This window comes from Olea europaea, chromosome 14 (assembly GCF_002742605.1).
Source record: "Olea europaea var. sylvestris chromosome 14, O_europaea_v1, whole genome shotgun sequence".
Classification (NCBI taxonomy): domain Eukaryota; kingdom Viridiplantae; phylum Streptophyta; class Magnoliopsida; order Lamiales; family Oleaceae; genus Olea; species Olea europaea.
The window spans coordinates 12,062,306-12,088,474 of NC_036250.1; the positions used below are offsets into that span (position 1 = coordinate 12,062,306).

The window sequence follows — 26,169 nt, forward strand, 5'->3', positions numbered from 1 at the left end:
TGCACACTTTCTCAAGTTGTTTGCAGTTGTTCATGCTTTTGGTTTTGTTCATTTTGAAAATTTTAGTGACATTAACAAAATGTATTTTTTGTGTTATTGAACTAATTATTCCTTTAGGATTTCTTTGACGATTCATCCTTGACCTTTTAATGAACCAACGCTTCATTGCACACATCATCGTTTTGTGAGGTAAGACTAGATTTGTTATGATTAAAGACAAAAAATTCAAGAACCTAATGGGAGTGCGATGAAAATTTATAGTTTATCAGAGCCCATATTCAGGAATATTATTATTATGGTTCAATGGTGAAAAATAACCCACAAATCCCAAATTCGTCGCATGTATGGACATTTCTTCTAGACAAATGGTTAACGGAAAAAGTCATATAAAGACTTAACTCTCGAAGCGGGCGATTAAATTGCTAAGTGATGCAGACAGAAGCAACGTAGAACAATAATGCTTGATCAACAAAACATTGATTTGTGCTGGAATATGTTTTGGATCAAATTTGAAGAAAAATCTCAAATATGTTATTTTGCCATAAAACAAAAACCAAAAAAATATCACTACCGACTGGTCCTATAGATATTTGTTTAATAAGGAGCAAACTAACATATTTTTAGATTTTTCTTCAATTTTGGTCCTACAGATATTGGTAAATGTAATGGTCGAAAATATATTTGTTGTGTTTTTGCTATGTAGTAGTTTTATATTCAACAAACTAATACATTACTTCATCCTTCATTTTTTATTTTTTTTATTTTTCTAAATGCATTCGTTTAGATTTTGTAGAGGGTACTTCAAATTTCAGGGTTGTCCCTGATTGCATTCGACCACCATGATTTGAATGACTCAATCCATAAGCTTAAGAACCATATCTTTTTCTCCCAAACACTTAATTATACAGTCATCTTTAATTAATTAGTTAATTGTAACCATGTGTTAAAGAATTCTGGGGGTTAATTTGACGTGTTTAGTCAAAGTACATTGTTAAATACAAATTAATAGCTTGCTGCCTTTTTGCATGAACAAAGAAAAATAAAGACCCAAATGTAAACAGAATACACAAACACATAACGGAGTAAATTAAAGCAGCAGCTGAAATATACATGCATGTCCTAATCTTTAATTCCATTGATATAAACTACTAATCAACTTATTCTACATTACAATGCCTTGGTCATGCTTAGAGTGACCAATTCCGGAACTGTGGCCAGGCGTCATAGGTCGAAAAGAATCAACGTAACCTTGTAAGAATCTAAATCCTTGTCTCTGAAACATAGGGTTCTTGAATCTGTTATCGGCAGTATCTGGTAATGTTATTTTCGTGCCCTTTAAACTTTTTCCATTAGCCATCAAATGTCTTCCTTGAGAACCAAGAATTTGGTTTGATGCAATAAGTAAAATGAAAAACAAACAAGAAACAACAACAGTGGCCATAATGTTAATGTTCAAGGAGAGGAAAATAAACCTTGAGCTTAAAATGAGAGGAATGTAGTAGTAGTCCTTCATGTGTTATGGTATTTATGGGTTTAAAAGGTTATTTGCATGTGAGGTTCCAAAGTTCGAGGCAGGTTCCAAAGAGAGGGGTGCATGAAAGATCAATTGTTAATATAGTATTATGCACCCACATTTGAGAAAAGAAAGGAAGAAAAGACAGTGGACAGGACAGCAATTGGGTCCAGATGGAGTTTTGCCAGCCTGAATATTTAAACTGGAGACAGTTTGGCATTGAACAATTTTTAATTGCCAAAGAGAGCATATTAAAGAAACTCGCTATTTTTAAAAAGTAAATTTTGCAATTTAGAGGACATTTATAAATTTAGAGGTTTAACCCTTAATTTAAACTATTCCCAAAATATATTTATTATTTTTTCCTATTTTTTATTTTCACTATCTTCTTTTCAAATTATTATATTATTTTTTCCATTGAAAATTAAAATATTTTGTATGCGTTTAATTTTAAAGTGCCAAACCCACTATCCATGTTAAAACGTTAATGTTAAAGAGCCTTTGGGAGAATAAATTTAAGGGTAAACTCTTTAAAATAAAGATGCTCTAATTTGGAGAGTATTGTATGTTAAAAGAGTCTCTTGGAGATGCTAAAAGACCTCACATAATTAAAGGCCAAAAACAAAGCCCATGATTTGGTAGAGATTTTCTAGAATAAATTTTATAAAAAGTAATTTTTTTAAAGATTGTGTAGTTAAAATGTATAGAAAAATTATGGTAGTGTGGCTGAAAATGAGTTTGAGAAAAATAAGTTTTACAAAATGGGGATCAAATATGAGCAAAACTAACAATGAGGTTCATTTTAACACCATGAATTAAATCGTATGAGAAATTAAGGGTATGTTTGATTGTAAGCATAAAACTTGCATAAAAATTATTAATTAAGTATATTTGATTGGTTTAATTTTCAATTTAGAAAATATTATACTTATACATTTTTTATTGGTAGGTAAATGAAAGAGTGTGAATTGCCTAAAAAATAAAAACATATCAATCTCTAAAGAAATCGTTTTTCCTTATTTTCGAGGAAAATATGATCATGTGACCAACTTTTGAAAAGTATTTTTCATGAAAAAAAAATGTCAATCAAACACCCTCAAAAGTAGGAACTTGGGTCGAAAAAATGACATTTTTCATGAAAAATAAAACCAATCAAACACACCCTAAGTATAGTTAAATGCAAGCTTATGTAGATAGTATTATAGTGGATTAATGTTGATAGTATTAATTGATTTTTATCCAAAAGAACGTCATTCCGGTTACTTATTATCTAATCTTAATTTCTACCCCCAACATTACGTTAGTATAGAAGTGAAATTATGTTGACTAAAAAAATCTAAGAATATTATTTTGAATCGTAATTGGGATTCAAGTGAAGCACGTTCAAAGACAAAAATATAGAAAATCCCATCCCCCTCAAAAGCTGATTAAAGTTAAATAAAACTATTTAAAATTGAAATCAATGTAATACAAACATATTTTATTTTAGGGAGAAGGAAAACTTTATAATATTAAAACAAAATTCCAAAACATCGTATCGTAGCATAGTCTTCAAGGAATCCATTGAAATAGATCAGATACCCTGAGAAATTCTCTAAATTTCGTCCCTTTGCGGCTGATTATTTAACATTTAAATAGAGGAGATAGCCTGAGAAATTCTCTAGCAACGGTCAAAGTGCAAGTTAAGTTGGAACGTTCAGATTTGAGCTCCCATGTGAGTAACAGCATATTTAGTAGTCTTTTAAAAGCAGTTTTTTTAGTGTATGGTTGACATTCTCTAATTTATTTGATTGTTTATCACAGGATCATTTTCAATCACACAATAAAATATTATATACGTATATCAAAAAAAGATTCAGATTTTTTAACCACATGTTTTCTTGAAAATCACTCTTCAAAATTCTTTTTCTACCAAAATGATTGTCAAACAGGCTGTTAAAAATATTAGTTAGTATTTACAAAAAAAGAAAAAAAAAGTATTATAAATTTCAAGATCATGCTTGGAAAATCAAGATCCGATTTTGTTGTGTTTTGGCTTTGAGTTCTGAGTTTTAAATTCATTTTCAATTTTCCTTTTTCAGTGTGTATTTTAAAATTACATAAAATGCATTTGATTTGTTATTTTAAAAAATTATTTTTCAAACTAGAAAATTGAAAAACATGTTCAATTTGGAATTATTATAAAATTGTAGAAAACTATAAATTTTTTTTTTTTTACAGATATGATATTTAACGAGACAACATAAACAAATGAGGAGAGGTATATATTATTTTCATAAACCTTAGGAAGGTTTAAGTAATTTAACGTCATAAATTTAGCTCTCAAACCGTTCCCACCTCCTCTTTCCTAGGGTGGAGGGTTGGAAGAGAGAGGACTTCGGACTTTCATGTGCATTCCACTTGTGTGTATAACAATATATGTAATAAATATATATATGTACATATACATATATATTGTTACCTAAAACAAAAAAAAATCTACAATAGAAAATAATAACAAGAACTCGCATATTCACATGAAAATTCTAGACGGGAAAAATTCACGGATTAAAAGGGAGAAATTCACTATATCAAAGATGAATACAAGAGACTAACGTTTTTTTACGAATATATATATAATAGACCAAAAAAAAAAGGTCAATAGACCTGTGTGCTTTATTGAGAATCAAAGCTCCATATATATAGAAAAGAATTACACTGCAAGGAATACAATAGTAATAATAAATAGGATTGTAGGGGCATAAATGTCATTCACTAATAAACGTATTATTTACAACAATTCCCCTTGAATGATCTGTCTCGTTAAAATCCTGTCAAGAAAATTTAATAATACAAAACTTGAGATAAGGAAAAAGAGTATGGTTGCTCCCCGTGATTTCAATAAATAAAAATTCTTGTATCAAACCATCCATGTCTTGTATATTAATGTCTTAAATATTGTAATCAGATAAAGTACGTTTCATGTTTTTTTGTTATATCCCTCAAGCAATATCGTCTTCATAAATGATATTTATCAATCTTTGTATGTCTTTAGTCACACGATGATTTCTTGAAAAAATAGATTGTGTTTATGCTCTCTTCAAGAGTCAATTCATAGTTTATAATAAATATAAGAGTATTATTTTGAGGATAAATGCCTTTTAGATTATGTATATTCATTGTAGAAAAAATGTGCCTCATTAAAACCTTATTAATAAAAATTCTGTAGGAAAAATTCAAATGAAAGAAAAAAAGTACATTATTCTTTTAAATACGCTACAAAAGTTACCTCATTAAAAATCTTGTTAGAAAAAATCTATTTGGACAAATCATTGGTCAATGAAAAAAGAGTACAACGCACATTTACTCTCACTCATTATGATATTACTTGAATTATATGCTTCAAGCATAAAATCCTGTAGGGACGAATTCCACCGCCACCACGTGCAAAATCGGGCTCAGTTTACCACAACATCGACACCAACACCTTGAGACAACTCCAGCACCACCCTTGCCGCCCCCACTCCGGTTGCTATCAATTGGAGAAGGAGAAACACAATAATATGCCCACAATAGGTTAACCACTAAGGTCACAGTGAGGGGGAAGGGAGAGGCCGAGAGAGAGAGACTCACAAAGAGAAAAGAAAATTTCACTCTATGGAGGCCGAGACAAGAGAGGGATTATATGCCAAGTAAAGTGTCCAAACAGGTAAGTTACAATTAGGGTTAAGTGGTGGACCAACAAACGAGACCCGACTCAATTAAGTGGGCTTCAACAATAATAATATAGCCTTCCAAGGGATGGTGCGGGAACCGTGAGCAACACTATAAAAATAGGTTGCTTCGAACGGTCCATAATAAAGTGGATTGTGTTATATCGATAATTGTGTCGATGTACTAATCAATCATTAGGCCGAGGCCGATTGATAATAAACAACCGAGGTTACATCATCGCCCGGGGAGGTCTTTTGACAACAAAATTGCCTAACAACCTCCACCTTAGTGTCAAAGGAACTACAAAGAAAATTATCTCCCATTAGTGACACCTTTAATAGAAAAACAATAAAATTGGAAATCATTTACCTGTACCAATGTTTAGAAGTTCCTTGCAACTCCTAAACTTTGCCAATGACAGTACCTTCGTCCCCATATCAGATGTGTTGTAAGTCTTACCACCTCTTGAGATACTATATCTCTAATGAAGTGGAGTCTAACATCAATGTGTTTAGTGCGCTCGTGAAAAACAGGATTTTTGCATAAATGTATAGATGACTGACTATCAGAATACACTACCACATAATCATTCAGGACACACAGTTCATGAAGTAGACCTCTAAGCCATAGAGCTTCTTTAATAGCTTCAGTGGTAGCAATATATTCTGATTCTGTAGTGGATAGTGCAACAATATGTTGTAACTGTGATTTCCAACTTACACATGAATTAGATAAGGTAAACACGTAAGATGAAGTAGATTTCCTACCATCCCTATCTCCCGCATAGTCAATATCTACAAAACCCTTTAATTTTATGCCTTCTTTATTAGCACTAAATTTTAAGCCTACGTTACTAGTACCCTTCAAGTACTTTAACAGCCACTTTAGCGCTTCCCAATGTTCAGGTCCCGGATTAGCCATATATTTACTGAGAGTACTAACAGCAAAACCTAAATCAAGTCTAGCGCAAACCATCAAATACATTATGGAACCAATTACATTTGAGTAAGGTACTCTACTCATGTATTCAACTTCACGCTTATTGCAGGGAGATTGTTCCTTAGATAAAACAAAATGATTAGCAAGGGGCAACGTGACAGGTTTGCATTCACTCATATTGAACTTCTTCAATACTTTGGATATGTATGGAGACTGATGCAAAAATAAAACAGAATTTGACCTATCTCTTTCGATTTCAATACCTAAGATTCTCTTAACCTTACCTAGGTCTTTCATGTCAAATTCACCACTTAGTTTTGTTTTTATGTTATTTATCCACTTAGAGGATGATCCAATCAAAAGCATGTCGTCCACATAGAGCAACAAAAATAGATAATTATCATCAGTCTCATTGTGGTGAAAGTACAGGCAGTGATCAAATTTACTTCTTTGAAACCCTATAGTGAGTACAAAGGAATTAAATCTCTTGTACCACTGTCTAGGAGATTGTTTTAACCCATACAAGGATCTTCTCAGAAAACATACATAATCAGATTTTGACTTATCTTTAAAACCTTTAGGTTGATTCATGAAAATTTGTTCATCAAGCTCATCATGTAAGAAAGCAGTTTTTACGTCAAGTTGTTCAAGTTCCCAGTCAAATTGTGCAACTAATGCGAGCATGACCCTAATAGTGGTGAACTTAACAATTGGTGAGAAAATTTCATTATAATCAACGCCCTCCTTCTGTGTGTAGCCTTTAGCCACTAACCTAACTTTAAACCTTAGGGGTTCCAAACTGCTAGTTCCTTCCTTAACCTTAAAAACCCATTTGCAATCAACAATTGATTTATTCTTAGGCCTAGGTACTAGCTCCCAAGTATGATTCTTTTCTAGAGAACTCATCTCTTCTTTCATTGCCTTAAGCCATTCATTAGATTGATCACTGCCTATTGCTTCTTCAAAAGTCTTTGGCTCTTTATCAGCTAGTTCTTCATAACTAGCCTGGGCAAAAGCTAATTCAGATTCAGAACCAAACCTTCTAGGTTCTCTCGACTGTCTCCTCTCTCTATCTCTAACTAAGTTATAGTTAGCTAAGGAATTCTCTTCCTCATAGTGTTCTTCTGTCACTATTTCATTACTATTCTCCACTTCGGGTTCCTGAGTTTGAGTCTCCACCTCATTTGAGACAGTAGGGGCAGGTGGACTGAGTTTTCCTAACTCCACCTTAAACTGGTCTCTCTCTTCACCTGATTCTACTTCACTCTCAGGTTCAGTTTTCCCTTTAATACACGGCATCTCATTTTCGTTAAACGTGACATCTCTACTTATGATGATTTTAACTCCTTTTTGGCTTCTATCCCATAACCTATAACCCTTAACACCCTCGGGGTATCCTAAGAAAACACACTTTCTAGCTTTAGGTTCCAGCTTACCCTCACTTTGATGAGAAAAAGCTGTACAGCCAAAAGTTCTAAGTATCGAGTAATCACTCAGTTTACCCGACCATCTCTCATGCGGAGTGTCACCATTCAATGCAACAGAAGGAGTCAGATTAATCAAATAACAAGCGGTCATAACAGCCTCACCCCAAAATGACTTGGGAACACCCAAACTGATCATCATGCAACGTACTTTATCAAGTATGGTTCTATTCATCCTTTCTGCTATATCAAGTATGATTCTATTCATCCTTTCTGCTACCCCATTTTGCTGAGGGGTGTAGAGAACGGTCTTATGTCTAGTTATGCCGCTTTCTTTACACATACTATCAAATTCTTTATTGCAAAATTCTAGGCCATTATCTGTCTTTAAAAATTTGATTTTCTTGTCAGTTTGGTTTTCCACTTGTCTCTTCCAATTATTAAAACTATCGAAGGTCTCAGATTTATCCTTCAAAAGATAGACCCACACCTTCCTAGTGTAGTCATCAATAATAGACAAGAAATACCTATTATCACCCGATGTGGGGTTACTGGCAAGACCCCAAAGATCAGAGTGCACATATTCGAGCATGCCTTTAGCTCTATTAACACTCGTGGAGAAAGAAGTTTTGTGATGCTTACCAAGCACACAATGATCACAAAATGGCAAATCTGACACACAGTCATTACCAAAAGCACCCTTTTCATTAAGTAGCTTAAGTCCCTTGACGTGTATGCAACTGGACTTGTAATCATATCGACCTCACCACTATTTATATCAGAAGTAGATGCTAACACATTTACCTCATCTCTCTCCTTAACTTTTAGCTTACCCTTCTCCTTATGGCAATCTTTTATAAAATGCCCTGTGTTTCCACAACCATAACATTTTCTCGCCTTAGTCCTAGATTTTGATCTAGACCTACCTTTGCTCTTCTTTTTCCATCCATTACCACTTGACTCACCACTAGTTTGATATCCCTCATGACTATTTTGTCTAAATTGAGTTCTACCCCGCATCATATGTACCTCACCATTCCTTTTATCATGTTTTTCAGCCCTAATTTTCATTTCTTTACTTCTAAGGGAATCTATGACAATTTCAGGTGTTAACGTGTCTCTACCATACTTAATGGCGTTCTTAACTTTCTTATAGGAATCAGGGATTGCATTTAACAAAATTATAGCTTTATAAGTTTCGGACACAGTCTCATCACAATTAACTATGTCTTGCACCAATTTGTTAAACACGTCTAGATTATCATCAAGATCCTTTGAGGGATCCATTTTGAAACTGAAAAAACGTTCAAGCAGGTAAAGTTTATTAGGTGTAGACTTAAGCAAATACAAGTCTTCTAATTTCTTCCAAAGTTCTTTAGTGTTTTTTAATTTACCCACCTTTCTTAAAACGGCGTCAGACAAGTGTAAGATAATTGAGATATAAGCAAGCTCATCGGCTTCTTCTCTTTGTTCTTGTGAAAAATCAGTTGAAAAATTGCCTTCAATGGCTTTTGAAACCTTTTGTTGGATTATAATAGAGAGAGATGCGAATCTACTACTTTAGGGCCGCAATCTTGGCCTAGAGTAATTCAGTAGATATATGCAGATTCAACTGTCGATCCACCGGGGGCAAAATTGTCCAACTTTTTCTGTATAACCTGAAACAGAAAATAAACAGTGTCAATGCGTTCAGGGGATTAAAATATGCAAACTGCCCGAAGGAAGTTCGCTCGGAATCGCCGCCACGCACCGCCGTCGCCATGCGCCACCCACGAGGGAGCGCCTTAGCCTGCTGATCCCGAATATGGGATCGATTTCGTCGAAAAGTGACTAGATTGGCCGGAAATAAGGGTTGCAGCCACGGTTTTTTCACCCAAACTCGCGACTGCCGTCGATTTTTTTTTATTTTCAGGCCGGGAAAGCTGCTACTGCTCTGATACCAGATGTAGGGATGAATTCCACCGCCACCACGTGCAAAACCGGGCTCAGTTTACCACAACATCGACACCAACACCTTGAGACAACTCCAGCACCACCCTTGCCGCCCCCACTCCGGTTGCTATCAATTGGGAAAGGAGAAACACAATTATATGCCCACAATAGGTTAACCACTAAGGTCACAGTGAGGGGAAAGGGAGAGGCCGAGAGAGAGAGACTCACAAAGAGAAAAGAAAATTTCACTCTATGGAGGCCGAGACAAGAGAGGGATTATATGCCAAGTAAAGTGTCCAAATAGGTAAGTTACAATTAGGGTTAAGTGGTGGACCAACAAACGAGGCTCGACTCAATTAAGTGGGCTTCAACAATAATAATATAGCCTTCCAAGGGATGGTGCGGGAACCGTGAGCAACACTATAAAAATAGGTTGCTTCGAACGGTCCATAATAAAGTGGATTGTGTTGTATCGATAATTGTGTCGATATACTAATCAATCATTAGGCCGAGGCCGATTGATAATAAACAACCGAGGTTACATCATCGCCCGGGAAGGTCGTTTGACAACAAAATTGCCTAACAAATCCTTCATGGATAACGTTAATAGTTATGATAGTTGAGTTAACTATAATTGCATTTCGCATTTCATGCATCGTCGGGATAATAAGATGTAGACTTCCAATTGCATCAACCATGATTTTTGCTAAATTTATTATATTGAGAGTCGTGCAGAGTTTATTTTTCTCACTTACTTTTTGTATAAGTATATATCTTTAGATTTTTGGACTACAGTTCCCAAAATTTCAAGTTTCTATAGTAAAGTTTACTAGATTGCTTACTTTTATTCAGTAAATCATTTCTTCAATTGATATGATAAAGTATATCATGTTCAAAATATTGTCGACAACTTTTTCCTTTCGATTCAGTTTCTTTTTCATAATAACATAAAATATTCAATATTTTTTTTAACAAATATGATACTTAACGAGTCAACAAAAACAAATGAGGAGAGATATATATGTTATTTTCATAAACCTTAGGAAGGTTCAAGTAATTTAATGTCGTAAATTTAGCTCTCAGACCGTTCCCACCTTCTCTTTCCCGGTGTGGAGGGTTGCAAGAGAGAGGACTTCAGACTTTCATGTGCATTCCACTTGTGTGTATAATAATACTAGTTGCTGTCACGTGCTTTGTACGAGTTTTGTATTTATCATATTTTTATTAGCGTATGAATGATAGTTTTTTGGAATGTTTTTGAAGAAATCAGGGCTGTCAACATTTAAGAACATTGGTTAAAATTTATATAATCAAATGAAAATACCAAGTTGTAGAGAAGAAGAGATGCTGAAAATATACAAAAGATTGCAAAGAAAAGATAAGACGTTTATATCAATTTCCCCACGATGCAAGAAAAATTTGGCAACATGTTAACGGCTTTTACAATCTCACAACAGCATTCTATCACACCTAGATTGATAAAAAAATATATGTGAATAAGAAATGAATGGGGTTACATTAACTATTTTCCTAGTATAGTTGACACGTCCATATGATTGAGTTCAACTTGAAGATTATGTTTGGAAAATAGATAGAAGATACTCCGACTTTAGCGTCCAAATAACCCAAGAGGCTCTTCAAACTATAGACCACCACCATCTATTCCTTACCCACATAAAACATCGTCGAATGCTTCTATGTTTTGGCCTATACCACTATAGAGATAACACGTGAGAAGATTGTGAATAGATTAGAGAAAAAGGAAGAGGAAGACAGGGAATTAATACAGCAACATATAGTACTACGTAAAATGAGTATTTTAGTTAACAATTTGTGAGATTTATGAAGGCCGAACAAATTTATTTTGCAGAAAAGAGGATTCTAGACAAAAAAAAAATTCTATTAATACAATTAGAATTGTAACAAGGTAGAAATAATTTAGCACATGCGATGAAGACTGATACACAAATAGCATAAATCGGAGGGAAAAAGCTAGACCAATGCATCTACAAAAATGAAGATCATTCTAATTCAATTATTCTCGTATCTTTAGTACACTTCTAAGTTCAAGGAACTGGCGTGAAAGAAATTATCATTGGTATGAACTGTATAATTCATGAAGTAAAATTATTCACCTGCTCAATCTAAAAAATTTAATTAAGTTGCCACCATTGTTGTTATGGGGATTATGTCATCCTCAAAGAAAAATAAAATTTTACACACAAGTGTAGCAACAACAATATAACAAGTACTATTGACCTCAATTTGTCTTTTCTATAAGGTGAGTCGCCAAATGCTTTTTTGTTCAAATTATTGAACGTCAAAGCAGACAGATGCAAATATGCCTACACAAACAATATGTAAATGTAGATAGAAAAAAGTAATGATTGTCACTAAATAAAGTAGGACGTATATTTGAAAAAGCCGACTTTATTAAGATTTATATAATCTAACAGAGGGACCCGCCCTTAAAACAATATATCCAATCTTCGAAAAGTTAAATGTTGCTTACCCATAATACCTTGCATATTAAATCCTTTACTCCAGTCAGGATGTTGTCTAGCTTTTTCGTTCCAGGCTTTCTCAAAACCTAAAAGTTCATCTAAAAAGAACAAAACTACTTGAATGTGAACTGAAAGTTACAAAAAAAAAAAGTTATGTAACAGAAATACATACAATCTAGATACAATATATACACTAATTGACTTGAATCACCTCATTCAACCAAATAGGCATATTTAAATTATATATCTTCTTCGTTCTTCGTCTTTCTACACAACAATCTAGTTCCTAGCTCTGAAATAAAGTCTCATAATAGTTCTATTTAAAAACATAGATATATATTTTAGTATGGAACTTAAAAAATTTCGTTAGGCCCATAAAGATCCAATCGTAATTCAAATTGTTAAAATCAGTTCTTTATCCTTCCCATTATAGGGCACATGTTCCAAATTTCACTATGATCAACTATTAAATAAAGATGTTAAGTTGCCCAAACGAACTCATGCCAAACAAAGATTTTAAAAATCATCAAAAATCTTTCTAACAAAAATTATCACAAATCACAAAAATAAGAACTACAAAATCCAGTGAAGTATAAACATCCAAACAATCACACCAACTGATCAATTGCAAACTCCATCCATTACAAAAAAAGAAAAGAAAAAGGAAACTCTTAAATATCTGATGATCAAACCCTAAATAAAGAAATAACAAAAATTATAAAGAAACGAAACTAAACTAAACCATCATTAAAGCTCAGTGTATTATGATACATGTCAAATAATATAAATCATAACTAAAAAAAAGTTACAAAAACTTCTCACAAATTTAATGAATTGGACCTCCACTAAACATACACAACTTTTTCTTGTAATATCACAAAGAAATAAAGTAATTATACCCAAAAATAGTGAAGAAAAACAATAGTTACCTACGAGACGACGAGAATTTCTTAAATAATTTAGTGCTTATCTCCTTCAACAACACATGAACCCATTGAAAAAACAAACAATTAAATCTATTGTAAATACCGAACACCATTGAAATCAAAGAGAAACAGTGATCTCATTAAAATCCAATTCTCCAACATAAGTGACATGAAAAAAGAATAAAATAAAGTACCAAAGATGAAAAATCATACATTTAAATATTAGAAAATTAAGCAAAGGAAGAACGCACAATATGGAATGAGCCAACCTACTTGTAGAAATTGGGTGAGCCACAAAGAATTCCATCTTCATAATGCCTGCTAAAAATGAAAGTGTGTGCAACATTTCATTTTCTGCATTGAGACTAAAATGTAGGAAAATTTTTCCTGGCTTGTGCAGTCACAGAAGACAATGAGAAGTCAAGAGAGAGTTCTTGCCAAAAACGCAAAAGTAATTACCTTCCAAAACCAGGACAATATCCCAAGGTAAAAAAATTGTAGAGTCCATAAGTATAATACAAGCTTGTGAACAAAATGGAAATGGCTGAAGTCCAAAAATAAAAACCAATAACTATAGATACAAGATTTTTCAAGCTTCTATTGGCTGATTAATCCCATCAAAGGTTTTAGCTGGTAACTTTAGAACACTATGCTAAGGTAAGTCAAAAAATTTACACGAATATCATAATTCTTGAAACATTCAAGCTCTGTGTACAGAGCTAAGCTTCACAGGGGTCTTACTGACTCCTCATTATAGGGGTCGGTCCCACATATTAAAAAAAATACATTGGGGCCCGCAAGTGTGAGGGTCTAGCAAGGGTCTATAAAATAGACCCCTGTATGGGTAGCAGCGCTTTTATTGAAATGTTTCAAAGCAAAATAAATGTAGGAACCAGAAGTCAAAACAAGATATAGAACAGAAAATCAAGAATATAGTTATAACAATGTATACTCCCCAACTAAAGGAAAAAGTTAGAAATAAGCATCCACGCAGCAAACATAAGCAGACGAATAAGCATTTAAATTAAAAGGCAATAGAAGAGAGGAATTACAAAAGTAAACAATGAATCAATAAAAAAATTGAACTTCAAATTGATAATCAAAGAGTTATGTAGAAATACCATGATGTTGAAAATGTCCATAAATAAATGCAGAAGAAGTGTTGATCGTTACAAAATGAACATTGGCACTTTGATTTACATGGACTTTATCTGGTCCTACCTCATTAACTTGGAGATTACCATTGAGTAGAAATCTTCCTCATATAGCTATTCAGCAAGCATTTGACATGATTGGTTATGCTGATTAGATTTATTAAGATAGGAATTCTTTGGTAAAAGTTCTTTTCCAGTGCATACTTTTTTATGGGTTTTAGTACATTAAATTTTTTACACATTTTCGTTACCAGAAGTGTGCCCATAACAATTTGGTAGTCACCTTCATGTATTATGTTGCATGATAAACATGTTTTAAGCGTTGATACCCTAAACAAACAGAAATCAACAACCAACAACCTATTACAAATTTACAAACAACTCATTATAAACAATCAACTAAAAAAAAACCTAAAAATTCAAAAGAAATAAATCTTCAACCCAAAAAAAGGAAACACTTCAGGCAAAATAGATCTTAACAACAAAAAGAAGAGTCAATTAGAAAATGAAGAAGGAAGATTTGTACCCAAAACCATCAAGAATCAACTAAGAAACCGAATTTATTTCAAAAATCTTACTCGATGGAGTGGCACCACTACTGGCTTCGATTCCACCAACTTAAGAATAGAATGGAACCCTATACACAAAAAAAAAAAAATTAGTTGATACATATGGAAGATCACCAATTTCTAGGTAAATTTTCCACTTTTTTGGGGAAGGTTTTAGAAAACATGGAACACGGACAAAGAGAATAATTTCGAACACAAAACCAATAAGGCTAAAGGAAATAGAATAACCATGTACAAAAAGAGGAAAATGAAGGTTTGAGGATACTAATTCTGCATGAATCAATCTCAATATTCCACAATTTTTTTGGGTTCTTCTGAAGAATTTTGAACAACAGACAGAAGTTCTAGAAAGAAAGAGTTGGAAAAGGCCGAAGAAAGAAGAGAAATGTTGCGTGTGTCAGATGGAAATTTGAAGAATGGAGAGCACAAAGACCAAAGAAGAAGGTTGCGTGTCTAAGAAGAGAAAAGCAACAATAGGAAAGCAAATAAAAAAGGCATCATTTTGAAAGGGAATTTAATCACTATTGCATGTACAGTAAACTTTTCATTGAATTTTTTTATATAGTAGGGCAAGAAAATGGGAAGAAAGAGAAAGATGGGCTTTGTTGAAGTGGACAACACCTTTTGACCAAAATGACACCATATTTGTACAGTAAAATGGGATTTGGTTACTATTGCATCTATAGTGACCCTTCATTGCCCTTTTTATTTAAGGTTAGATATGTAATAAATATATATGTACATATACATATATATTGTTACCTAAAACAAAAAATCTACAATAGAAAAATAATAACAAGAACTCACACATTTACGTGAAAATTCTAGACAAGAAAAATTCACTGATTGAAAAGGAGAAATTCACTATATCAAAAATGAGTAAAAGGAATTAATGTTTTTTACGACTATAACGAGTATATATATACTCCTGAGCACCGTACTCAGTTGGCAGAACTAACTAATTAAGTAGTTATCCAACCATTAAATAAAATTATAAATTAATCTTTTACTTTCAATAATTAATAAAAAAAAGAAGAAGCAAAACTAACTAATTAAGTAATTATCCGTCCATTAAATAAAATTATAAATTAACCTATTACTGTCAATAATTAAATAAAAACAAGGCAATACATATTGTTATCCGTCAATCAGTAAATTATATTTCTAATTACTCTATTAATGACAATACTTAATTAAAACAAAATTTAAATTAACAACAATTGTTACATCTTGAGACCCACTTAAATACATACTCTTACATACACGGTTATCTCCAATTCTTCTTCTTATCTTCTGTAATTTATTTCGAAGACATCCTTACTGTTTGAATGTAGACAATGTTTGGTTAGATTGGTTCAACTTGTGTTGATTACTATGAAAATTGACTCATTCATTTATGCGTTTTAGACTATGTTTATCTTGCTCTACAGTTATTTAATTTATTTTGGTGTATAATCCTTCTTTGATACAGGCATGTCCATCATTCATAATTTCAATTATGAATGTTTATTAAAGTAATCATTATCATTTCTCATATTATCTTTACAAATTTGGCAGTTGAAGTGCAAATTCAAGTTCCTTCTCATTTCCCATCGGTAAGTTTCATTCAATGCAAGATGGAAATAAGAAAACTTGATAACTAAGTTAGTTTGGATGACATTTATCCATGGTCCCTTCATGAAAACGAAAGTAGTAGAAACTCTGGGAGGAAGTTCTCTTTTATTGCACTTGTATGTGATTTTTCTTGGTACATTTTTCCCAGCCATGTTCACTAATGTCACGTAGCTTGTGATTGTAATAAATTATTAAGATGTTCACAGATTTGCGGGATTGACGTTTGGTTATATTATTTTATGCATTTAGTTAATCAAAATGTTCTAAAAAATACATCAATTTTGTATTTTGTAGGTTATATGTGTAATCTTATTTACCATGGAAGACAAGACTTCAGTTCAAACATTCACCCCACAAGTTACCGAGGAACATAAGCCCAAAGTCGGGAAAGAGTTTGAAACAATTAAAGGTGCATATGAATTGTATAACAAATATGCAAGAGAAGCTGGATTTAGTGCTAAATTGTCTAACAGTAAGAAGAGGCCTAGCACAAACGAACACATTTGGAAACAATTTGTTTGCTACAAAGAAAGAGTGACAGATGACAAATATCAAAAATAATTCAAATATGTAGTTGAATGTACTGGTGAAAGACATCGAGGAATCGTTCGGGTGAGTTGTAAGGCTAAATTAACTATGACTAAATCAAAATCATCTCCGAATTGGATCGTTAGTAGATTTGTGGAATCTCATAATCATGCACTCGCAACACCTAGTAAAGTTCCCCTATTAAGATCTCATAGGCATGTTTCAAATGCCAAAAAAGCCTTGGCAAAACAATTCTTTGAAGCAAATGTATCGACTAGTCAACAAATAAGTTTGATGGAGATTGGATATGGGAGTCCTCAAAAATATTGGATGTACCGAGCGAGATATCAGAAACTATGAAAGAGATTTGAGAGAAGAAATGAAGGGAATTAATGCTGAGTTGTTGATTGAATTTTTTATATTAGAAAAAGGAAAAAAAATCTAGGTTTTTACTTTGATTATGATAGAGATAATGAAGAAAGATTGATTATGTGTTTTTGGGCTAATTCCTACTCAAGACAAGCATGTAACTTTTTCGACAATGTAGTTATTTTCGAAACTACATAGAACACAAATAGATATGCGTTGATTTTTGTTCCATTGACTGGAGTCAATCATCATGGCCAAACAATAGTATTTGGCTGTGCTTTTTTAAGTGATGAGACAGTAGAATCATTCGTTTGGTTATTTAATTGTTGGTTGAATGTTATGCCTAAGGTTGCACCCCAAATGATCATCACAGACCAAGAGCGAAGGGGTGTGAAAAAATAATGGTAATGGTATTGAAAACGTTTTCATCGGACAAACAAGCGTGGAAGAGCACATAAGCATCAATGAACCACCACAAGTAAGAGCAAAGGGGTGTGGAAAAAGAATAAAAAATGAAAAGAGAAAGCAGTGAATAAAGAGAGATTTTGTCATGGATGTGGACTTCGTGGCCAATCATACGATAAACGAAATTGTCCATAATTACTTGGAAGGTATTTTTCATTTTAACATATCATTTAGTAGGATTTATCATTTTCATTATTAATGATATGATTATTGTTTTCCAAATCCTGTGGCTGTGGGTCCAAATGATGAAATTCCCCATGGTTTAGTTTTTGCAACTTTAATGTAAGTTATTGGATATGAATATTTGTGATAACTTACTAATAGCACATTGCTTCAATTCACACATCTTTAACACTTAGATTTATTTTCTAGTTGTTGATTATCACTATTACAGGGCCCCAAAAATGGATGAATCAAGTGATCAATGGAAACAAGAATGTTAAAGAACATGGACAATTTTAATGCACTTCTATTTTTACTTTCATGCATCGTCGGGATAATAAGATGTAGACTTTTGATTGCATCAACCATGAAATTTGCGAAATTTATTATATTGAGAGTTGTGCAGACTTTATTTTTCTCATTTCCTTTTCCACATAAGTATATATCTTTAGATTTTCGGACTACAGTTCCAAAATTTCAAATTTCTATAGTAAAGTTTACTAAATTGTTTTCTTTTATTTAGTCAATCATTTCTTCAATCGATATGATTCAACGAATTTATTTCGATTTCTCTCAGTTCATAATATGATACAGTATATCATGTGCAAAATGTTGTCGACAACTTTTTCCTTTCGATTCTATTTCTCTTTCATAATGACATAAAATATTGAGATATTTCCACTTTAAATGTTTTAAGTACTTGAACCTCTTCTTTAGCTTTATAATTAGTTATATTTATATACTCTCTTAGAATATACATTTTCTAATTAGGACAATCTATCTTATTTGCTCATTTTATCATTTATATAATGCCAATAATTTTTCATTTTTCGACCTGATTACGTGATGGAGCATCTTATAGGCCAGTAAGTGCATCTTACAAATGAGTTATCTTTCATAATGTCAAGTGTGGGGATATAGATAGCACAATATGATGCATTATGTATTATTTTCAGCTACTAATTTCTCCCTCTAATATTGAGAAAACATTTCAATCAAATTAATAGTCAGCAAATTACGTTACAAAATACCACCCGATGTGGCTTAAGATGTGTTATAAGGGTTTAAACTGAACTTGTATTCTCGGCTTTCATTTATATTCTTCTCAATGCTGTGTAGTTAATAATTTTTCATTTTTCGACCTGATTACGTGATGGAGCATCTTATAGGCCAGTAAGTGCATCTTACAAATGAGTTATCTTTCATAATGTCAAGTGTGAGGATATAGATAGCACAATATGATGCATTATGTATTATTTTCAGCTACTAATTTCTCCCTCTAATACTGAGAAAACATTTCAATCAAATTAATAGTCAGCAAATTACGTTACAAAATACCACCTGATGTGGCTTAAGATGTGTTATAAGGGTTTAAACTGAACTTGTATTCTCGGCTTTCATTTATATTCTTCTCAATGCTGTGTAGTTGAGTAACCATAGATATGTTAAACTTTCAGATATTATTAGATGGAAAATATTGGGCTCTGATCATAAGTCAATTATAATATGGTGAACTTGATTGTGACATAATGCGAAATAGCATTCCTAAACAAAAATGGGAAGTATTTTGTTCTCAATAGTAATGATTAAGAAATTGAATGGAGACATTTAACAAGCAATAGTGTTAAATTATTTATTGATATTTCAACTTACACTTATTAAAATGTTGATATTTATGCTCATTAATATTAACAAAACATATCGTCTTGATTGTATAATTTGAAAATTATGCTCATTATTTAAAATTTAAGCAGTAATTTCGCAAACTTCAAGTTGTGACTAAATACAATCATCTAGTAAATGTATCATATCTATTAGATATAAATAATATCTAGATGGTCAACATGGAGGACGAGGGCACCTTATATATCAACCTAATTAACTTTCAGAAATATAGGGAATCCAGTTTCTATTTTAGCTAGTAATGGTTAATGATCAATTCTCAATAAAAGAGAACAAACATCATATATAAATTCATTGTATTGAAGAATTTTCTAATTCTTCGTTGAATATCCATTTGAATTCTCAACAATTTTTTTTGTGTTTAATTTTCTTCACTTTTATTTTATAGTTGATGGAATTTCAAAGGTTTATTTTAAATAAAATTCTGCTGAAAAATAAAGTCTTAAAAAGCAAATTTGAAAATGTTTCGTGAATGGATAAAGAAAGTTACTGAATTTGAAAACTTGTCAAAATGTCTCCTTGTTTAACTTAATGTTTGGACAGTTCGGGCCTCATATGAAAAAATATTTTTGGTATTAAAGTTGATGCCAAGAAATCAAATGAACATGAGAACTCAATTTTCAGCATGATTTTCAAATTCACCTTGCTTGTTTCAAAAAACTAAAAAATTTAAAGTTAAAGTCAATAATTAATTTTAATTGCACATTTTATATGATCTATAACTTTTATCAACTTTTCAATTACATATTTCATCCTAAAATTTTTTTTAAAAGCTTTCAAACAACCCCTTTATCTTCTTTTGTTTTATTTTTATTTAGCCACTTTGATTCAAAAAGGGAGGTTTTAAAATATCAAATGGGTGGAATATATTTAAAAGGACCATATGAGCACATAAAATCTACACGATTGATGACATCCCAAAAATAAGACGTTAGGGACAAAAATTGCTGAAGACCATAGGTTAAAGGCCATTTGCACATTAATGAGGGCTATATATCTCGCCAAGTTGTCATGAATGTCACAAACATTAAGAAAAAATTAATGTTGGACTCCTCAACCTTTCAGATGATGTGTAAATTAGGAATGTGCATTTTAATAGGAACCAAATCTTTCGAACAAGAATGGGAGGCTCTAGTTCAATTCCAAAATTTAGGAACCGAAATCGAATACCGACCGAATCTAGGATGGCCTTTGGTTCTTGAACATGGATCATGGATAACTAGCTCTGGAATCGAATTTTCAATTTTTATAATTTTTATATTTTACAATTGCTGGTACCTATTCTTGGTTTCTTATTGGTTTGTTTTGGATATATAATTTGGTGTTTATGCTCTGCTAGATAATAAGTGGACTTAAAAAGTTCCATTTATGAAATTTTTGAAATGCAATGTGTGATTTTGAATATTGAAATACCAAGTTTGACCTACTCGATGCTCAGATCTAGTGGAAATGGCTTCCCAAACATTAAAAGCAAGGTTTTGCCTCAAATTATAAACGATGTGAGATTGTTTCATAATATCATAGAAAGTGTTAGTTCGACTAACAAATAGTCAAATTTTGGGTTGAAAAGATCACAATACTTTTCATTTTTTTTTTTTTTTTTTTTTTTTTTTTTTTTTTTGTTGTTGTTGTTGTTATAGTTGAAGCTTTGATAAAACTGGCAAAAATTCATTTCTTTGTTGATTTTTTTATTTTTTTTGAAGCAATACTTAATTAAATTTTAAGGCAATTTTCTGTTGCGCCATTCTCGTGTTCCATGTTTTTCTAGGCAGATTGTTGAAACGATACTGTTTTTGGACAAATAATATCAAGTTTCACGTAAAAAAAAATTAGGAAAAGTTATGATTAGACTCCCCAACAATGTGGATACAGTTCTCCAACATTTGAAAGTGACATTTTAACTTCTCAACCTAGTAAAGCTTGTGAGAAAATATCCTTGCAATGGAAAATTGTTCACAGTTAAAAAGTAAATTTTTTGTATTAAAAAAACTATGACGGCCTTGTTTAGAATTAAATAGATTTTAAAATATAGAAGAAAAGATGAGGAAAATGCAAATGACACTGAAAAGAGGAAAAAATAACTAAATTAATCATCTTCTTCCCTAACCACGCCCCACAACACCCCATCCATGCCCATAGCCCCTATTCGAAAGGGATTAAAATCAGTTTTTTCATAAATTTTGATCAAAATTAATGAATTATGTCGTTAAAAAGTTGCGAGTCCAATAAAATATACTACTACAATTAATTGTTGACTTTGATTCAAACTAAATTCTAAAATTTAATCCTTGTCAAACATGGACTTAATATTGGGCTTTTGTTTTTTATAGGGAAAAGTATATAACTACTATATTATAAAAATCATATTTCATAACTAACAATCTTGTAAAACAATTTCAAAAATGATATAGTAAATGCAATATAATAACATATAATAATATACTTAACATTTAATATACAACTCTCTCTCTCTCTCTCTCTCTCCCCGCCACAAATCATTTCTCTCAATAACATATACTTTTTCTCTCCAAATCCAAATTTCCTCTATAAATAAAAACCAGACAATCAGTTGCTATTGGCCATTTTCACCGACGCAAGATGAATAAAGCTATTCATACAGACTTGCCAACAGGGTAGAATACATGCTTTTAAAATAATGAATGACGTGTGCTAAATTTTTGGAGGGAAGCCCAAATCTTTCTTTCTAGTGGTCTTTGTCGGCCCAATTTACACATCCATTTCCATATCTTTCTGAGTCAAAGTGTCCCCCAAATTGAACCCGATAACGTACAGGACCTTGGTTTTGTGGTCGATATTCCCGTCAATCTTACTACTTCCAACAACGTGGAAGGAGAGTCGCACCGAAGCCCAAATTTATGTAATGGTTCTTCTCTACCTAATTTGCACAGCCATTTCCATATCTTTCATAAAATGGGTTTCTCCTTTTCCACTTGAGTCGCCGACAACGTACAGGAGCTTGTTTTTTGTGGTCGAGTGAAGATATTTGAACGAAATTCCTTTCGATTTTGCTGCTTCCGACAACGTGGAAGGAGAGCCACATCGTACGAGTGAAGATCTTCGACTTTTACAAATTTGAATGTAGCGTTATTCATTTAAATATGTTCTTTAACTAAAAAAAGTACCATTACATCTACTGTTAGAATTTAGAGGGTTTGAGGATGTGTTTGTGTACTCCACATTAAAATCATTTCGATGTCTTAAAGTACTAATTAGATAAATAACATAGTTTGTAGTTTAACAAGCATCAGTGCCCCAGAGATTTGAGAGAATTTGTAACCTCGAAGGCACTTAGTACTCAGGAAGAGTTTGTGAACGTTGTTTTGAACTTGTAATTTGTGAACATGAAATTCTTCTTATGTATTGATTCTATCCCAAATTTGGCAGAATTCATTTGATCCCGTAAATGTTAAATAAATTGATTTCCTACCATACAATGGATAGTTGTTGTATATGTTCACTAAACATGATCATTGTTTTTTTACAACATAATAAAGTATGAATTTGCATGTGCAAGACAAGCATGACGATGTTCTAGTGCAATCTGATAATGAGAAGTTGCTGGAGTTCGTGAACGTAGTGGAAGGTATAACATCAGGCAGAGATGGTGTAATTGTGCCTGAAGTGGGTATGTTGTTTAAAAGTGAAGTAGATATGTATGATTTCTACAAGAAATATGCTTATGCAGTGGGTTTTCTAATTAAGAAAAGGAATTCAAAAAAAGGGTACGATAAAGTTGTAAGATATGTGACATTGACATGTAGTCGCGAAGGCCGAATAATCAATAATAATAGCGGTTCTTCAAAGCTGCAACCAACAGTTAAAATGGGTTGTAAGGCCAGGATATCTTCATCCTCTGATACTTTTGGAAATTGGAGAATTATTGCGGTAAACATCGACCATAATCATAAAACAAGTCCTTCTAAATCCAGGTTATATCGATGCAACGGACACTTGGGTGCACATATGAAATGGAAGCTTCAAGTGAATGATTTAGTAGGAATCTCATTGCATAAAAGTTACAACTCTGCAGTTGTAGAAGTATGTGGATATGAGAACATGACATGTATTGAAAAAACTGTCATAACTACATAGAGAAAGTAAAGCGCTTAAAACTTGGAGAAGGAGATGCTGTAGCAATTCAAATCTACTTTTCGAAAATGCAAGCATAGAGCCCTGAATTTTACTTTAGTATGGATTTGGACGACAAGTCGCGACTCAGAAATGTATTTTGGGTAGATAATCGGTGTAGGCAAGCATACAAGAAGTTCGGTAATGTCGTTACATTTGATGCCACTTATCTCACTAACAAGTAAGACATGTCGTTCGCCCCTTTTTTCGGAGTAAATCATTATGGACAATCAACACTGCTTGACTGTGATTTGGTATCCAACGAAGACACGGATACTTTTATATGATTATTTAGGACATGGCTTCAATGCATGTATTATCATGCTCCACAAGGTATAATTACCCATCAAGATAGGGCAATGCATGCAATTCAGATTATTTTTCCTAATACAAAGAATAAATGGTGTTTGTGGCACATTTTGAAGAAGTTTCCAGAGAAATTTGGCTATTGCGTGGATAAAGGTTCCAAATTTGGGGCTATATATGGTTTGGTGTATGATTCACAGTTTACTAAGGAATTCAAAGACGATTGGAATACAATGATTGACATGTATGACTTGCATAATAATGATTGGTTATCTGGATTGTATGAGAACAAAAGGCGTTGGTTTCCTTGCTTCTTCAAAACCAATTTCTAGGTGGGTATATCAACTACACAAAGAAGTGAAAGTGTAAATGCATTCTTCACAGCTGCGTGCATTCAAAAACCTCGTTGAAGCAGTTCGTCGAACAGTATGAACGCGCTCTTAGGAATAAGGTTGAAAAAGAATTTCAAGCTGATTTTAAGTCATTCTCGTAGATAGTACCTTGTGCAACACAATTTGAAATGGAGTTACAGTATCAATCAGTTTACACCATCTCAAAATTTCATAAGTTCAAGCCAAATTCACAGGAAGTGTATTGTGACATCCTGTCCACTTCAGAAGATATCTTCGAAACGACATACGAAGTACGGTAGACTATTATGTGTGAGGGCCATTGGAGGAAAAAGTCGTAAATCGTGTCTTATGAGAAAGATAAATGTGAAATTATTGTACCTGTCACTTGTTCGAGTTTCAGGGCATACTTTGCAGACATGCGATCATAGTGCTGGCATGGATTAACATCACGCATATTCCAGAAAAGTACATATGGCGAAGATGGAGAAAAGATGTCCGTAGAGCACACATGAAGGTTGCAATAAACTACGATGGGTTGGTTAGTACTCCAGTACAAATGAAATATGAAGAGATGTCTAATGGTTTTGCGTAGCTGGCAAACTTGCTGCAAATGATGAAATGCGTTCACGTGCAATAATAGATGGATAATATGTCAATGCAAAGAGCTTACGTCAACAAAATCGAGCATCAAAAGTAATTTCGAGCGCAAAACACTGTTCAGGTCCTCAATCAGTGCACTGATTTAGCAAATAGTACAAGTGTTAGCATATTGGATCTGATGTTGACTCTAAGAAAGGGAGCGCCAAAGAAGCTCAGAAGAAAAAGCCCATTGGAGGCTGCATCGAATAAAGCGAAAGTATGCTTGATTCTTTGATTCCAAGCTGCTCAGTTGTTTCGAATTAAAATTAAGAGTAACTTTGTTGCACATGCAGTCAGGTTTGAAGTCAGCCACCTGTAAGAGATTGACAATGAGCAACACTAGTATGCTTGATGGAGGATTCAACGTCTAGCCTCATCAAGCACAACTCCATGCTAACGCCGTTCCATATTTTTCCAATTCCATGCTGATGTCATTCTTCCTTTCACAATATTCGATTCCCATGTCGTTCTCCCTTTCACAGTACGTACCATTTGCAAATTTGATACCTCCATCGTCTGCAAACGTTATGTATAATTCACAAGATATGAAGTTATGTCTTTGATGTGAATTGTAAATTCATTTTCTCATGATTGCCTTGTTTAACATTGACAACGTATTTTAATCTAGTTCAAAGTATGCCGTTTTACTCTCCAAGCTTACCCGACGAAGGTGGAGGCATTTGAGTGGGATGTAGATCAAGCACAATTCTGAACTTATTTTCTTAGGCATTGTCTCTTTCTTGTTGAACTAAACTGAAAGTTGATAATATTTTCAGGAAAGTAGCGAGTTTTGAAGGGAAGTATCCATTTATAGAAGTGTTACGATATCTCAAAACAATTGTTTACATGTGTTTTTGTCATATATCTTACACAACACATTTTGTAGTTTTAGCAAGAACTATCAAATATTCATCTTTACTCACAAATTAATAACTCAATTTATGCAGGCATCAAGGTTGATGGCAAGCAAGAATTGGTCATGTTGCTGGGAATAAAGATCTCTGCCTTTTTCATATGTTTTCCCTTGTTGTAACTTCTCTTTTAATTTAGTTGGTTGTTTGGAACAAAGATCTCTGCCTTTTTACTTGGTTAGATGTATGCTGAATTTGTACAACATAACTCTTGTGGTTGTGGAACATTTTTTATTAGCTTTTCTTTTAATTCATTGGGTTAGATGTATGCTGAATTTTACAAGAGAACTCTAATAGTTATGGAAAATGTATGCTAATTTGTTCAAGATGAATGTT

General features: G+C 32.8%; 2 protein-coding genes and 1 long non-coding RNA gene across 3 annotated transcripts; 2 read left to right on the top strand and 1 right to left on the bottom strand.

Annotated features, from left to right (window-relative positions):
- Nucleotides 1-10,888: 10,888 nt before the first annotated feature.
- Nucleotides 10,889-15,148, bottom strand: LOC111409190. The gene is made up of 3 exons (XR_002705455.1): nt 14,883-15,148; nt 12,014-14,722; nt 10,889-11,216 (listed from the first exon to the last, which is right to left on the bottom strand). It is a non-coding gene; the product is annotated as an uncharacterized LOC111409190 (long non-coding RNA).
- Nucleotides 15,149-15,311: 163 nt separating this feature from the next.
- On the top strand, nt 15,312-17,156 carry LOC111409527 (protein FAR1-RELATED SEQUENCE 5-like). The gene is made up of 3 exons (XM_023039568.1): nt 15,312-15,368; nt 16,563-16,740; nt 16,843-17,156. The coding sequence occupies exons 1-3, from the start codon at nt 15,312-15,314 to the stop codon at nt 17,154-17,156; spliced, it is 549 nt and encodes a 182-aa protein (XP_022895336.1).
- Nucleotides 17,157-23,686: 6,530 nt separating this feature from the next.
- Nucleotides 23,687-25,293, top strand: LOC111409528 (protein FAR-RED IMPAIRED RESPONSE 1-like). Its single transcript, XM_023039569.1, has 6 exons — nt 23,687-23,805; nt 23,920-24,210; nt 24,315-24,381; nt 24,684-24,821; nt 25,005-25,139; nt 25,216-25,293. Exons 1-6 carry the CDS (start codon nt 23,687-23,689, stop codon nt 25,291-25,293), a joined length of 828 nt encoding a protein of 275 aa, XP_022895337.1.
- Nucleotides 25,294-26,169: the final 876 nt, after the last annotated feature.